General features: G+C 29.3%; 2 protein-coding genes across 5 annotated transcripts in view; one reads left to right on the plus strand and one right to left on the minus strand.

Annotated features, from left to right (window-relative positions):
- Nucleotides 1-17,531, plus strand: part of Uqcc1 (Ubiquinol-cytochrome c reductase complex assembly factor 1) — a 36,603-nt gene that overhangs the window by 7,211 nt on the left and 11,861 nt on the right. For 3 of the 4 annotated variants that reach the window (XR_015824361.1, XM_088237468.1, XM_088237476.1), the window contains exon 5: nt 1,647-1,764. Coding sequence is in view for 3 of the 4 variants with exons in the window: in XM_088237468.1 (XP_088093594.1) it covers nt 1,647-1,730 (84 nt within the window). In the remaining variant the exon portion in view is untranslated. Of the gene's footprint in view, nt 1-1,646; nt 2,440-17,531 lie in introns of those variants that run through there. The other variant, XM_088237461.1, reaches the window with a different exon arrangement.
- Nucleotides 1,685-14,606, minus strand: LOC148284621 (sphingomyelin phosphodiesterase-like). Its single transcript, XM_088237443.1, has 10 exons — nt 14,397-14,606; nt 14,147-14,292; nt 13,012-13,173; nt 12,171-12,326; nt 7,998-8,393; nt 6,325-6,497; nt 5,159-5,350; nt 3,432-3,602; nt 2,464-2,644; nt 1,685-2,205 (listed from the first exon to the last, which is right to left on the minus strand). Exons 1-10 carry the CDS (start codon nt 14,479-14,481, stop codon nt 1,855-1,857), a joined length of 2,013 nt encoding a protein of 670 aa, XP_088093569.1. The 5' UTR covers nt 14,482-14,606; the 3' UTR covers nt 1,685-1,854.

Raw genomic sequence — 17,531 nt, forward strand, 5'->3', positions numbered from 1 at the left:
CCAAATCCACACGGCACGGTAAAATTGGGTGGATTGACATTTATCATATTATTTTGTTTTTATTTCAAATTAATTTTGGGGCTACTCTTAGGTGAAAATCCTGCGAAACGAAATTAAGTGGAGATTAGTCACTTTATTGCGTTTGCCTGGCGTTAAATAAAAAAATGTAAATAAAAAAATAATTTGAAATACTATACATATCAACCCACCCTAGTATTATTCAAAATTCAAAATTACAAATTTAAAAATATTTTTTATGCTACTGTAAGTAACATTAAAAAAAAAAATTACTGGACAGTATTTCATAGACCCTTTTTACTTTAAAAATGTAAAAAAAAGTTATATTTTCTTATTCCCCTTGGTAGAAATAGCTTTGCAGAGGTGCTGACTGAATTCTAAGAAAACGTTTATGTCAAATGAATCTTTTCTGTCATTTAAATAAGTTGCAGATAATTATAGTTGCAATTAGTCTATATTGTATTAATGTATTTAATGGGCACAGTAGAATTATGAAAATAGTAATAATTATAAATTTTGGTTAAACATTTACTACGACGCGTCTCTAGAGAAAACTGCATTGCTACAAACCGTCCGGGTCTTAGTAACCACTTTTAATTTTATAATCATTTTCACATTTTAAAAAAATATTAAAAATGCAGTATATTGTTCATAGGAATACATATAAATTATATCCGCCTTAACACAAAACATCGCTGTGAAAAATCACTCAATAATAAACACAATCACTGAATAAATATTTCGCAACAACCAAACACGCTAACCACTATACCACAAGTTGGATATAAAATACATGTTAAAATAACAATAATTGAATAAAATATTATTTATACAGAAAAGTAACATCTGTGAGTACTGTGATGGCCTCAACTTAGGCTGCGTTACCTATACTATAAAGCATATTTTGTTTAGAATTGATGTTTCTCTGTGGATAGGTTTTAATGCATTATATGCATATATTGGTTTATATTTTATATGTGGACCTATCCACAGAGGCTAGGTATGAGGTCTCATTGCTAGTACTTGGCTCTCTTGCTCTTGCTTCTCTTGCTCAGCTCCTGAAACAACAGTCATGTTCAGCGGTTCCCGGTGCAGTATTAGAGCCTTCTGATTTCAATTATAATCTTCCAAGAATAAATCTCTGCTGAGAAGCAATGCCTTTCATTACAGTCCACTGCTACACTATTATAAGAAGGAACCTTACAAGAATAATATATTTATTATTGGCGGCCTCCGTGGTGTAGTGGTCAAGACGCTTGACTTACAGACGGAAGGTTCCGGGTTCGATTCCCGGTGAGAACACAAAAATTAAATATGATTTTTCTCAAGTTCTGTGATGTAATTCACCACCGTAATTGGGCCTCCTGGCCTGTTGTGGTGCAAAAAAATAAAATATTAAAATATTAATATTTTATTTTTGTTCTTTGTGAAAATCTTTAAATTAATACTCCTTGCTGTGCTATATGCATAGTTACTTTACTTGCTGGCTTGTGGTAAAGTATTTGGTTATTGATTAAAATTTTATTCCCAGCAAGGACAACAAAACAAGGTTCTTTTTTGCATACTTACTTGAGTCTGTCAAAATCCATTTAATTTATCATCCTGTTAATACATAGTATTTTTTACAGCTGTCATTACTAGAGAGAATACCATCAACAGAATTCATGGAGAGCCCCAAAATAAATTGGCAATCACTTAAGGAGAATAAATAATAATTGATGGATTCTATTTTTAAGAGTATTTATTGTAAGTAGTAGAATTTTTTTTTTAATTATTGTAACATTACACAAAAATATATGGATTCGTTCCTCAAATAATATAATTGAAAAAAGTTTTTTATTTTTTTTGATGCCACATATTGTTGAAAGTATCCCACAGCGAGTCACCTTTCCTAAAGTCGTACAATTCGGATGATGTCATAATTCTCAAGTAATTATGTACACATTTCCCGTTACAAACTGGAGATTTTTGGCCTGCAGATTTACTCCTAAATTTATGATAATCTTGCAGTAAATGTTTCTCCGTGGTTACCATTCGGTTGATTAAATTATCTAAATTTTTCAGACTCAAAGATTCCAAACCATAATGTTCTTTAAAAGTGTATTCTTTGAACCATCTCGGCCTTTGCTGTGGAGTTAAGTTAGCTTCGGTTAGGTTGAATATCCATGTTTCAATATTTGCAACTTCCTAAAATTAAAATAGATGCTATGATTTACTATGTACTTAATGTATAGCTCTTCTGAAATAAAGTTTTTTTAATATATTTTTTAGGATAAATATTCTGAGGGTAAATACATTTTATATAATACCATTGTTTCTTTATTAATTTATACACGCATATTATATTCTATATTAACTTTGTAAAAAAAACATGTTTACTAATTTGCAAGTTAAAAATCAAAGGATTCTCTGCTGTTGTTATTTTGAATGATTGGTTGGACTTACATAATTATTGCTATCAATATCATACACCCTATAGTTAGGGTTAATATTATCATTGGCTGTGACGCTCCCTCCATTCCACGCTACTGCAATTGGTTTATCAGTATCGTTCTTCGAATAAAACACTTTGAAATCATCGCTGTGAGTGTGTCCATTAAATTCTGCAGCTATAATATCTGAAAATCTGGATAGAAAAATCATAAATAATTTCACTATCTTCACTATCCTAGATCGATACTTAAAATTTTAATTCAGTTTATTATTACATATTTATTTATTTAAATTACGTATTTATTGACATTTTACATTGTTATTTTAAATAACGCAAACAATTTAAGTCTAGCTAGATATGTGCTCGTTTAAAGGTTAGCATTATGCAAAATTATTATTATTAAGTCATTAAAAGTATTTGTGCGTATGATAAACTTATTTAAATTCACAAATAACAACGGAGATGCAGAACATTTTAGAGAAGGAAATATGAAAGTCTAGGTATTTTCAGGACTTATGAACTGCCATTGGCTGGTTTAAGTGGCCACTTTACTCACTTTAGAACATTCACCATTTTGCCTATGCTTGAACATCCATGTTTCTCAAATTCTTCCATCTGTTGATTTTATCGAAATAAAAGAGCTGAAGCCTTTATTGTTGTGAAGAGATTCATCAGTCAAATATAGGCTAAATGGTGAATGTTACACAGTGTGTAAAGTGGCCACTCAAACCAGCCAGTGACAGGTCGTAAGCCCTGTAAATGCCTAGACTTCCATAATTCCTTCTCTAAAACGTTCTCCATCTCTGTTGTTATTTGTTAATCTTAATAACTCCCTTAGGGGTAAAATTCAGTCTTTTGTCTACAAACACTTGAACAAACAAAATGTTGCATATAAACTTATCATTTATTATTTTAATATCTAAATGTGCCCATCTTATAATTATCCATATCATTATGAATTAAAGCAAACGCAACTAACCTTTCGACGATCCTCTTGTATTCTTTAGTATAAACGTAAAGACAATCTGACCTTCCTGCAGGTATATGAGACAGAATATGAACCTTCTCATTATTTAACTCTGCTTTTCTCAACGTGTCTGCGAGCCACTGCAGTTGTCCATTTAAATCTTTAGGTTGCATTTGTAGCCACCTATAAAGTAATAACAACATTATTACACAAGATGTATGATATTTAAATTGACATCAATTTCAGCAATTATTCGCTATATTTTTAAAGGAACTTTTGCATTCTTATGCCTTAAAATAATTCAAATTAGTTGTAAAAAACAGTGTAACAATATGTATAATGTTACTAGTGTGTATAAATCTTGGATTAGGTACTAATCTAGAATACATAAGAGTTTTAAGACTTTGAAACCAACAACAAAATTAGAAAATTAGATACATGTTAAATTTATCGTACTCAAATTTAAAAAATACTTAAGATTTAAGAAGTATTTGTAAAAAAAAGAACATAAAAATTGATTGAAGATAGCGCAAAAAATTATCATCTATAATATTCCCCTAAAATAACATTATTGCAAAAACCCATGTACTGTGTAACACTTTGTGCCTTGATGCTCAAAATCCCCTGACGTTGTCGGACCAAGTCATCAAAAGGGTCGAGAGTTTAAAATACTTGGGAGTATATGTTACAAAGAATGGCAACATTAAAAACGAACTGAGAGTGCGGCTAGGAATAGCAGGCGCCACATTCAACAGTATGAAGGCTATTTATTGTTTCATGTTTCAGCATTTACTTTGTGAGATAACATTTTAAATACATGTATTTAAAATAAAACACAGTGTAATATTAAATGTTTGTATATATTACATACATATGTATATGCATATTAATTTTATAACATTAAACTCGTGTGTGGTCTATGTATTTTTTATTTATGCATTCTTAAGTTAGTTCATAACATCTTCAGAATGAATATAAACTTTTAAAAACACTACAATTTTTTTATCAAAATTCCTCAATAACGTATTTTTTCAAAATAATTTGAAATATTTCGATCTTTTCTATCTCTTTTATTTCTTCAGGTAACTCATTGTACAGCTTCAATCCCTTGTACAATGAGTTTTGAGATTCTGTTTTTCTCCTCATTGGTAAAATTATCTTTTTTTTATTCCTTGTTTCATATGTATGACATTGTTGGTTAAATTTTATTGTTTTTATTTAATTCATCCCATTAATTATTTTATGCATAAAACTTACTACATTATATTTAATTTGCTGCTTTGCTGTGAGCAAGCCAATTTCTCTGTGCATTCTTTCTAATTAGAATAGATATTTCTTTTGGGTATAATCCTCGTTACCTTATTTTGAAGAATTAGTATATTTAAAAAATTTATAATTAAAAAAAAGAATGGAAGAACAGTAATTTATGTGTGAACATATGATTGTTTTATATATAAGTACACTACTCTTTATATCTATTACATGATACACAGGAGCTGGCAGCCGACAGAGATGCCTGGAGGCTCTTTGTGAACACTATATGCTCCAACTAGGGAGCAGACATGTATGATGATGAAGATGATATTAAAAATGTCCTCCATTTTAGTTGAATGTATACAGTAAAAATAGGAAGATATTGTTTAGTTTTAATAGTTTTTAACCATAAAAAATCTGCTATTTTCATGCTACAGTTGTTTCGGTTAATATTGAAACTCAGTAATTATATTATAAAACATTACCAATTCAAGCGATAGCAAACGTTTGAATTGATGGCAACGACTCTGAATCCTGGCTTCAGCGACACGGTATAGTAACCTCCTAGTTTAATAGTTTCGGTTGCTTCTTTGGGTAGCCACCTACTCCACTGTTGTGCTAGCATTGTGTATAGCCAGTTGGAAGAGAATGAATCTGTTATAAATGTTGGAGCGTATCTGTAAATTGATAAAACAAAATATGTATAGTTGTTGAAACATAGAAAAAACGTGATTTTCTGATATTCCCAAATCTACTGTTTATAGTACCAGTTCATATTCATATTGCACTATAAAGAAACCGCTGCCGCATTATATGAAAACTGCGCTATACGAAACCTAGAATTAATATAAATCAGATTATTAGTACTGTGTTATATTGAAACCAAACCAAAAAAAAAACAATCTCAAAGTCCAAGTTTTGAAGGATATTTTTAATAAATAAAATTGTACACAAATGGCAATAAATATTTGTAATTTTACATATTTGAGTGTAGGTTTATTAAATATGATGCATAGTTCAAATAATAAAATCATAAATTAAAAAATTTGTTTCTAAGAAAAAAAAAAAAAAAAAAAAACGAGTGGAGGCGTATAAAAAAAAGAAAAAAAAACTTAATTTGATACATATTAGAAAAATCTCATTTAACGATCGTGTTCTCGCCGGAAACCATGAAACAAACTCTATGCGTGAGCCAAGTATCTAAGCTATTAGACTATGGGTATATTGCATTGCTTGTGTTTTTATTTAGAATGTTAATTACAAATTTCTGTACAGATAAAATATAAGAATTAAATCTAGTTATCTACATTGATAAAATTAAGTTTTTTTTATGGGAGATGTGATCATTTTACTTAGATTAAAAAACACACACCCTTTTAGCAATAATAATGCATACTTTTTTATCACTCGCTTATCTCAAATGTCAAGTTCCTAATTGTTTTTTTTTGTTGATAATGCTCCCATTTAATTCATATATTTTAAAAATAGACAGATTTCTCAAGATGTTAATTATTATAAGAGAGCGAGTCTAATAACAAGTAAATAAAGCTTAGTCTGGTAGTTTACAATAGTGAAAGTCTAAATACGTTTTTATTATGTATTTTCAGTAATGGGAAATATGTATAAATACAGTATTAAATAATAAACTTACTGATTAACCGGTTGAGATTCATGATTTCCTATTATCGGAAAGACGGGTATATCACCGAAAGCATCGGTTAACTTCTCTATTGTTGCTGTTTGACTTTCTGCTATTAATTCATGTGTAGTTTCCCAAACCCCATGATCCGTCGTATCGCCTGTGTAGTACACATACTCAAAATCCTGGAAAACAAGTTCACATAAAAAAATATTCCTTCAGCTAGACATAATAGTTAGCACAAGAATCATAAGAGTGTTTGTTCGTATGTAGCGGAAAAGAGAGGAAATATGATTTTGATAGCGATAGAGTGAGATATATGTATGAGAAACAAACAAATTAACGAACAGTCAAACATTAAAGGTGCTCCTTCAAAACCCAACAAAAACTACTTGTGTGAAGATGTGACAATATGTTGACAATAGAAAATGATAGATCTTATGCCCTGTAAATGCCTAGACTTCCATATTCTCTTCTCTAAGAATTAATTCGTATTGATTTAGGTATCTATCATAATAAATATTAATTAATAGGTTTGGACTTTTTTAGTATGCAAACATTACAAATAAATAACAATATTAATGACAAAGATGACGAAAATACCAACATCGATGTTACAATTAGGCAACTTATAATAATATTCAAAAATAATTATCGCTTTAAATATATACTTGTATGTAAGAACTATATAAATTATGATTATGCATTAAAATGTAATTACCTAGCTTAGAATGGGGTATGTACCATTGTTAGCTGGACAAAGTTTTTAACAAAAAAATGTAAATATGGTAAAATGTATAAATAAATATACTTATGGTATTTTTACGCATTTGGAAGGAATTTTGAAAAAAAAAAAACAGAGTAATCAGCGCATGTGCGTGAGAAGATGTATGAATGTGGAGGAAGCAAGATCTGTATGCCAAGATAGAGTGATAATCATTTATTTATTTAAAGAAAACAACAGCCATTACAACAAAAAATACAATATTTACAAAAATACCAAAATTATAGGCCCATTAATTTGGGGTCTACCACAAACTCTGAATTCGGGCAAAGAAATTTCAGGTTTCTGGGCCCCAAAATATTCAATATGTTACCCAAACATTGGGTCTCTCATACTCAAAAACATTCTTAAATAATAAATGGTATAAATTAATAATGTATAACTGTATAATAAGTTAACTAGTAGGTAGTAATGTTATTGTTTATTTTGCATAAAAATGTCTGCCTTAAAACAGGTTATACCTAGTTAGGCAGACTAGACATGAACCAGATAAATCTATTACCGAAGTGTGTACGTAGTAGATAAAGTAATTGTTATTTTTAGTAATAAACCATGATTATTAATATAGTTTTCTGCATATTACTCAATACAACACCAAAAACTAACAAAAAACATACTTATGTAGAGCCACTCCGTATCACTCCACTCCACACTCCACCAAAAAATATAATAATAATGAAATTAAAATAAAACATTTGAAAAGAAAAAGTTGTTTGTTAACTCATTCTTAAAAAATCTTACCACCAGCGTATAATAATAATAATTAGTTTGTTGTTTTTTTTTTTTAAGAATTTAAAATATGTTTGCAGATAAAATTTCACTGAAGTAAAAGTCTCCATGTCTAATGCCAAATAGTATATTGAAAACAACCTTACTATTCAATTAGGTTTTGGTAACTTACTTTATGGTTCTCAGCTACTCTATTGATGCAATCTTCTATTGCCCATAAAGGCGCATCGCAATGTCTATAATCTCCCCAATATCCGGCCTGTTTATGAATAGGAATAGCTTTATTACTTCTATTTCTTTCAAATTCATGTTGGAACTTTAAGCTTCTCACTTCTTTCGAGTAATCTAGATCGACAAGGAATGATCCATCCTCTTTTCTTGTAATTATCGTATCCGTGGATATATCATTATACAGAGGATTCCATCTTGCAGAAGCTCGCTCTTGTTGTCCTATCCTACAGCATGTCGGTTCATTGCAGTCAGCTAAACCGAAGGGTTCATAGACTGGATCATAATGGAAATCGGATAGGTGAACTATCTTAAATGTTTCACCAACCTGTGCTCGAGGCTGTAAAAAGAATGACACAATTATTACTTCACCCATATGTAGTCAATATTTATTTAACTGATAATGTTTTCCCGATTTCTCTTCCTTTCTGCCACTCTACCTGATAACATTATTTGAATTATATAATAGTAAAAAGTTATTTCTTATCCTTAAACAATACAGAACACATATTATAGTAGATTTTTTAGCACTAATCGGAGATTAATAAGGATACAAAAGCCTATGATTATTCTCTTGTAAAATATATTCTCCTGTAAAATATTGCTCCTCTCGGTTACGATGTTTTGGTAATCATGGCTCGATACATATCTTTTTGATAAGGAAAAGATGGAAAAATGGTGGTGAATAATAGTTTGAGGAGGTATATGAAACACACAGGAAATATAAGCACTGTATCACTTCAAGTATATTTAAATGCAGATGAGGGTACGACAGGGATAAGTATGGAAGAAATTGTTGAGACCTGTGCGTAATGTAAGGCTGAGGTTAGCATTATTGACAAAATCAAGAAAGAAGTGCTGCGTTGGTTTGGGCATGTAGAGTTAATGGATGGCAAAAGAACGGGTAAAAGTATTTATTGCGCAAATGTTGATGGATGCAGAAAACGAGGAAGACCAAATCCAACAAATACTTGCAAATAAACACATCAAAAGTCAGAATAATCATTGTGCGTACAGAAGATGTATAAATGTACAGAAAGCGAGGTATGTATGCAAAGACAGAATGATATGGCATTCTATCCTCTCTGCCCTTATGGGGAAACGGCGTGATGGTTTTTTTTGGACAAATTTACAATTAAATTAATATTGCTATTATTAATTACTATATTTTATTACTCCTATCTTAATATTGGCTATTTATTTGAATTTTAATAGGGTTTGCATAAAGGACATGAAGTTAGCTAGCACCAGCGACTTAACCGAAAAATATTGTTTTTGTAGGTTAAACATTTTGGCAATCATGGCTCAATATGTAAAATTAATCGTTTATCAGAGCATTGCTTACGCCATACGTGGTACATAATGTTAACAATTAATTGGCAATGATTGAAAATAATTTTATCTCAACGTCATCAATAACACATTTCTATTAATATATTTCAATTCCTACTAATGTGATTTTAAGTCTTTACTTCTGAGGTTATCATCATGTGTTGAATGTAAAGATATAATCTTTTAAATATCAATCAATCTTTATTTTGACCCTCGCGTATTGTTTTCAATTTAATTTATAATGTGACCAAATTGACATTGATACATTATTTTTTACTTTCGTAATCCACAATTAATAAAAAAATAACCACTGTGATTTTAATTTCAAGAAAACAATGGTAAATCTGCTCTTGTGTAGCAGTGGCAAGCCGTGATTTGTTTTACAGGTAATCTACAAAAAATGTTCATTGATTTGTACCTACATATAAATACATAATATGTAATTATAAATGACTTCCATTCCGTGTGCCATCTAGACCGACAAGACAAAATCTTCTGTTTTACAGAGAAAACGTGTCAACAAACTATTTTAAACAATCTACAATACCTAGAATATGCTACCAATAAAACAATATATTTACCGAGGCTGATATTTTTTGTGACAATGTATGTAAATTTAGGTCAAAAATTATAGAAATTTTGAGAGAAGCAGATATTTAACTTTATTATTATGAACATATTTTTTAATTTCGTTTCTTTTACATTTATTATATTGAACATAATTTAAATTATTGTATTAAGTGTAAACATTTTTTTTGGTGTATGCAAGAGTGTCTTGCACTAATATACAAATAAATTGGCTATATTTGTGTACATACTGTTTGTTTACCTAATAAAATAAAGTAAAATAAATAATAACTAAAAATTTATTTAGACGATTCACCCCTGTTGTATGTGTTCAAAGAAAAAATAATGGAAAATCTTTTTGTATATTTTAGATATAAAAAATAATATAAATTGATATTTGCAAAGAGAAAATTCACTTCTTCACTATCAGTCAAAACGGTTTTTGTTATATTTTTTTGTAATAACAGTCTCAAATGCATTATAACTGATTAGGATCATTGTTGTTAGAATTTTACACAAATACTTGGTGATATTGAATATTAAATTAAGTGAATATTAAATGAATATGCATCTTTTTTGGGTGATGCCGTGTAAATTGGATTCATTCCTACGTTTCGGCTACTGTTCAGTTTACAGCGTAAACTGAGTGTAGTGAAGATGGCTCCTGCAGTGGTAGACGAAATGTCGCAACGCATCCGACTCTCACGGGATCACCCAAAAAAGATACATACTGATAACAGTGACCGTGAAAACCTACACACATATTGAACATTTAATTGTCAATAATACTATATATTTTGCTGTGTTATTACTGGCAATATTTTAATATGTAGGTTTATGGTAAATACCAGTTTTAAAACCTCAAAATCTTATTTGTAAATTCTAAAAGCATGCATTTATAGTTATAGGTATCTACATAATATACAAACTTATGTATTGGGTGTGTTCACACGTTGTGTTAACAAGTTGTTTCTGTTTTTTACCAAATGAGGACACAAAACAAAATTAGTTTTAGTAATTAATTAGTTCCAAGTATTCCGCTTCATTATTTTACAACACATTAGCCAGTAATTCTTAGCGTCTTCACCGTACACTGTACAAACATCGCGAGCAGCTTTATTCCCTTGATTGAACGTGAACAGAAGAAGGTGTTGAAAATGCTCACTTTCGTCTATCCGTTTTAAAGGCTTGTTATAAAGTAAAATAAAATAATATATGTAAAGTAAAAGCAAACGCAATGTCTTGTTGAGCAATTTTTTTTTTGAATTACGTATAACCTTTACCATTTTGTTTTTCTTTTGGTGCTCATTTTTAAATTTAGAAAAAAACGGACGCAACTTATTAACATCTATTATATTTATTTTCTTAATCTTTTTAATAACCCAATTTCATATAATCTTATCTCAAGAAACAGTTATGAAAAATTAGAGATTGTTAAACATGAAAATGTTAGTAAATAATAAAAGATGTAAGATTGATATCTCAACAGAGAAGATCAAGGAAATATATAATTTTAAGTATTTACAGGGCTTATGATATATTGTTAGTTGAGTTAAGTGACCACTTTACATGCTGTGTAACGTCCACAAAAAAATAGTGGTGCAGCAATAACATCCATTTAAATTTTATTGGTGAAATTATTCAGCCAGGTGAATCTCACCCACACCGATAAAGATTTCAGCTTTTACTTCACAATGATCAACAAATAGAATACTAGAAGAAATGTAGATGTTCAAACATAGGCAGAATGGTGAATATCACCTGATCACTTGAACCAGTCAATAACAGGTCATGAGCTCTGTAAATCCCTACACTTTCATATTTCCATCTTAAAAATATCGGTGGTCCCTATTAACAATGTCGGATATACATTTTCACTTATTTATATAAAAATAATCACAATAAAGAGTTACATGGTATACAATAATTTATTTTATTGAAAATCATGTTATTTAGTCAGTTTCTAGGCTAATATTGTCGGTAGTAATAATTTTGTCCATGCAACAGTGTTGGTAAAACTAACTTTGAACTGCTCTACTCAAAAGTAGTCATTTTGCAGAACCGGCATTGTTAATAGGGACCATCGATATAGTCCATCTCTCTTGTAATATATGTCAATATCAAAATATCTTGATTAAATCTCTCAGATGTTAAATAAAGTACTTGTCTACAAAGATTTGCCCGAACTAAACATACTGTTAATTAAAAATATTAATACCTGTATTGTTACATTTTTTTCGGGTAAATCTATCGTCCAATCAAATTCTTCATCTTCAAAGGGACATGTATTTCTATCACCAGATTGGAATGCAACTCCACAGAATGAATTAGCTTTGAAATTAGCTTTATTTCTCATTATGTACAATATTATAGGCTGCAAACAATTGAACCTGTGGTTTATTGATGGAATTCCATATCAAATAGCTAATGAAAACACAATAATTAGGATTTTTCAAGTTCAAACACAACTTATTTTTATGATGTAATAACTTATATTTACATTGAAGTTATTAATTAAAAAATATTTCATACACTTCCATTTATTTGTTTGACCAATTAGTGCTTTCACCCTCTAATGGGCATTTATTTTCAAATGACGTATTTTGTCAAACTTGAACTAATTTGTAAATGTCACTGTAAGATGAAATACTTCAAATAAAAAAAAAAATTAAAGAAATATTTGGGTTATTATGATTTACCCAAATATTGAGATTTTTGGGGGCATTTTGGGGGCATTTTAAACGAGTTGTTAATAACTCTACCCAAAATCCTCAGATTAGCTAAAAATTTCCATAGCATTGACTTGTTTGATAATAATTTGTTTTCCTTCATTCTATCATTAAATAAACTGAACATTTTACCGTCTTCTTGTATATTGCATCTCAATTCATAATTTTTTTCTCAAATATTCTCTTTACATTTTATTTTAGTAAAATTTTATTTGTTTTTTTCTGTTCTATATTTTTTTGCTTGAATTGACTCGTTTATGTATCAACCATATTCGGCTGGTGTGAAAATACCCCTTGGGCATAAATAAACTACGTAAATAACTAATTTACCAAGTTCAATTTGATAACTCCTTGACAAACGCCCGCCGATTGGATTTCCATAAGTGTACACAAGTCTGTTACTATTTCAATCAACTCTTGTTCTGGTTTTCCCTGAGATTGTAGTTTAAGAACTGTATCGACTACCGAACGGCAAACAATGCATGTAAGTATCTGAAAATAATGGTTTTTATTTATTTATATAAAAAGACATAAGTATATAATTTCATACAGAAAATAAACAAATTATCATAGATTAATTTATTCTTGAATTTTTATTTATTTATATAACATTAAATAAACTGTATAATATAGTGACTAGGTAGAAGATACTCTCAGAATCTACATTCAAAGTATGAACTTTGAAGAAGGAATGTAGTAATGTGTTTTGACGCTGCCTTGTTGAGGTTAGATAAAAATTGGCGCCTTAATTTTCAAGATTATAAAATATTAGTGAATATTGACCGGCTAATTTTCATCTAAACACTGGACAGTGTCATAACGCACTACCGCATTCGTAGAACGTAGACCCCAACAATGCATTATAGGTAGAATATACATACACATTTCTACAGTTTTTTCACACAGAAATTAGTATACATGGCTATATATTATATCCATTTTTAAAAATCTTAAACCTTTAGTTAAAATATTAATCATTTTCCCTGAAAATATGTCATATTATGTTCTTTCAACATTTCTTCAAAATATGGATTAGAAAATTATAGTAAAATGTACCTGTTCTGTAGTGCAGTTGCTAAGACATTGACTTTTTTTGGGTACAAGTTCCGGGTTTGATTCCGGTAATGATGCTTAAATACCGTATTATGTATAATTAATATTTTATTGAGACAGAAAAACTGCTTAAATCATAAATTAATTTAAAATTGTGTCTACAAATAAAATACAAAAATAATGAATTATTATTATTATTAAAATACTTTTGATAAGCTAGCTTTCTAAAATATACATTTTTGATTTAATCATAAAGATGAATTCATTAATTCTAATAAAATTATAGCCAATCATGTGCTAACCATAAATAATGATGTAGTATTTTCTTTAAATATGATTAGTCATAACTCTGAAATATATATTTTTTTAAGTTAATGTAATTCATGGTACATAAAATGAAAAAATAACTTACCATTCTTGGTTGTGTAAATGTTTCAAAAGAATTTCGATATATGTACTGAGGAAATGAAAGAATTTCCATCAATTTCTTAAACTCATCTTTGTCAACTGCATTCTGAGTTTTAGTCATATATTTATAAAACTGTTCTGATATGTGAGCTGAAATATTTCACTGTTGTAAGTTATGATGGATCAGTAATAAAAATAATCAACTTATTTATATCGTATATAATTTTTTGTTATTATGGTTATTTTTTGCTTACTTTCTGATCGTGTGTTGTTACCAAAAGCACTATTTTGAAATAAAATTAATGAACTAAGTAAAACAAGAAAAATGTAGGTGCCCATTTTGAGTGCATGTGGAGTCAGCTAAACAGGTGGCTGGCTTTTAAAAAATATATCTTAAAACATTAAAAAATATATCTTATCTTTTTAAGGAGTGGGAGAAAGACACATCAATAACTTCATTAGGTATATTAATCTTTTTCTGAATGTATATTTATTAAAATATGAAATTGTATGCATTCAAAAATATTGCTTTAAATCAGATTTGTAACAATGAGTTTATAGTAATAACAGGGAATGCTGTAAAAAAACTCTGAATTTATTTTCAATATTGTGATATGTCTTCCCCTTTTTATAGACCAAAATAACAATTTCACATACGTCAACGGATGTATTTTCGACCAATTAATTAAATAATTTACCACTTTGAGGTGATTTCTTTAGTGATAAATCATGTTATAACTCAATATAAATAATGTCATATATGTATAATGAAGGTGACGCAATAGATTGTTTTGAAATGAACAAGTTTTAACATGGAAAGCCAGTCTACTACGCTCCCCTGCTAAGGCCAAAAGTCTTATCTGCCGAGTTGCAAATTTTACATTACATTAATGTTTTATGCTTTGCCAATCTGATTTTTTTATTTTAATATATTTTTTTACAAGAGAATATATCATATTTGTGAAGCAGAAACGACTTGTTGGTTAAGTAAATATATAAGACTGTCGAATATCAATTACAAAACAAAAAACGCAAAATGAAATATTTTTCTTTAAATTTTCGACTTTTAGGCTAGCAGGGTAGTACGAGTTGCAAGGTCATAATTAAAAAATATAGGTTTAAAAAATTGCTCTGTACTACATGTATAAATTTCGACTTTTAAGTTTTTAACTTTAGTTTAGACTCGTCACACATTCGCAAATTTGACACATAAACAAATACCCCACGCAACTTCACCGGCTTAGTATCAGGCATAGAAGAAACATTTGCTTGTTTATCTGAGAGAGCTCTTCCAACCTCTATCACAACATGGACTATCTCTTCATTCTAGTAACGAGAGAACTCTTTTAATATCCATTCACCGCTCTATTTTTTTTGCCTCATCTTTCACAGTAGTAGCTGCTCGATTGTGGAATAATCTACCCACTAATGCTAGAGACGCCCCTTCTTTATTTACATTCAAATCAATATTAAAATGTCACTATCTAAATGTTTCTATCTCCTTCTTTCCTTTCCATCCTCTCTCCTCTCTTCACAGTATAGTGTAGATTTTTAGTTAATTATTGTTTCAAATTTTGCATAAAATTATAAGATTCTGTATAATTACCTAGAATATGTCCATTCACTTGTAATTTTCTCAAACTGAAAGATTTGTGTAGGTAGGAAGAAATTGCCTTAAGGCAATATACGTACACAACTTTATAATGCAATATTTAAAATAATTTATTTTTACTAAAACTAGCGAAACGTGGATTTGTTTTGAAATACAACAATATATAAATTGTACATTAAATACTTCAATTTTAACATTAAAAATTATAAAATACTTCAATTTTAACATTTGAGAGAAAAACAAAAAGGATTAAAAGATAATAAAACAAAAATAAAATTTTGAGTAGAATAGGTACCCTAAATTAAAAATAATGTCACTTCTGTGATCGTTTCCCAGCAGTTTTTTCGCCAATTAGCTGAATATAATATTTGGGCTTTTCCCCAGCCTTTCTCTGAGGCCTGCTATCCGGCGTCACAGCAGTCCATTCCGGTGATGAAGTCTAGCAGCAGAAAACATAACACACGTTTCCTTCTCCTTATAAATGATGACATGAGTGCACCGCTTAAGTGTTTTGTTTTAAATTAAATCTGATCATATTTGCATCTTTCAAACGGTAAATAATTTACACCAATCAGCTTCAACTAACTCCCTTAAAATAATACACTAAATATATTTTTGTATGTTAAAATAATAACTAATTGGATCACATTGCCAGAAAATATCAACACTTTAGTCTATTGTAAATTCCTTTTCTGCCACGCCCTGTTTTATCATATAAAATGATTTAACCATGAGGTATTATTTACTTATTTTTACTGCAATTGATTATTGTGTAAGTTACGGGTATTTTTAGGCCTTACCAGTTTAAATATTGTCATAACATTGCACCTACATACACTTTAAAAAAACATTTTTTTATCTGATAAAGGTTTAATTAGTGGTTTAGTCATTGACATATAAATACACATAGACATGCCCTGAGCCCTCAAAGATGATGACACTTAACTCATGCCCAATGCCTATTTAGTCGTTCTTCGACCTCCAGCCAAGCATGACGATTAGAATCAAAACCAAAATGCCTGCTTGTGTCGTGAAAGTGTGTAAAAATCTTTCGGATAAACATTGTAAAAAGGATATTGTAACTTTTCATTGGTAAATATTTGTTCATAAGTGATTAACAAAGCTTAAATTAATATTCAAATATAAATGTTATTTTTTGTAAACATCAAACTATGCTTAGTGGCGCAATTGTGAAGCTCTTCTTAGTTACAGGGGTGCACCGATAGAAATATGTTTTTGATATATAGTAAACGTGAGTTTATATTGTTTTTACATCCCTCAAATCCAGTGAAAAGAAATAAATGGTTTGAAATTATAAGGAGTTTAAGGGAAGACTCTGATTGGAAACGTTAAAATACAAACTTTTTTATGTACCTCAAATGAATATCCTCCAATTTTGGTATCATCGCAGCTCTGGTATAAATAAACTTAGTAACCATGTGTTCGTTTTCGTGTCACTAATTTCAAAAATATTTTACTCTATAGGGCATGTCTATGTATTAATATTTATTTATTTAAAGCACAAAATACACAATTTTATCATAGAGCACAATTATAATTTGTTTATGTCCCGACTTGTTAGAAAATTCCGTGTTAAGTCGGGACTCTTCTATATATAAAACAAAAACACTTATTAACATATTAAACAATATACAAAATAATAATAGAAAAATATAAATAATAAAAATTTACATGTGACGAAAAATGGAATGCAGATGATATGTCAATGGGTTTAGTACCTAAATAATTTTTTCAAACTGTTTTTTGATTTGTATCT

This window comes from Micrasema longulum, unplaced genomic scaffold, assembly GCF_059751315.1.
Source record: "Micrasema longulum isolate JH-2025_06_02 unplaced genomic scaffold, ASM5975131v1 h1tg000103l, whole genome shotgun sequence".
Lineage (NCBI taxonomy): Eukaryota > Metazoa > Arthropoda > Insecta > Trichoptera > Brachycentridae > Micrasema > Micrasema longulum.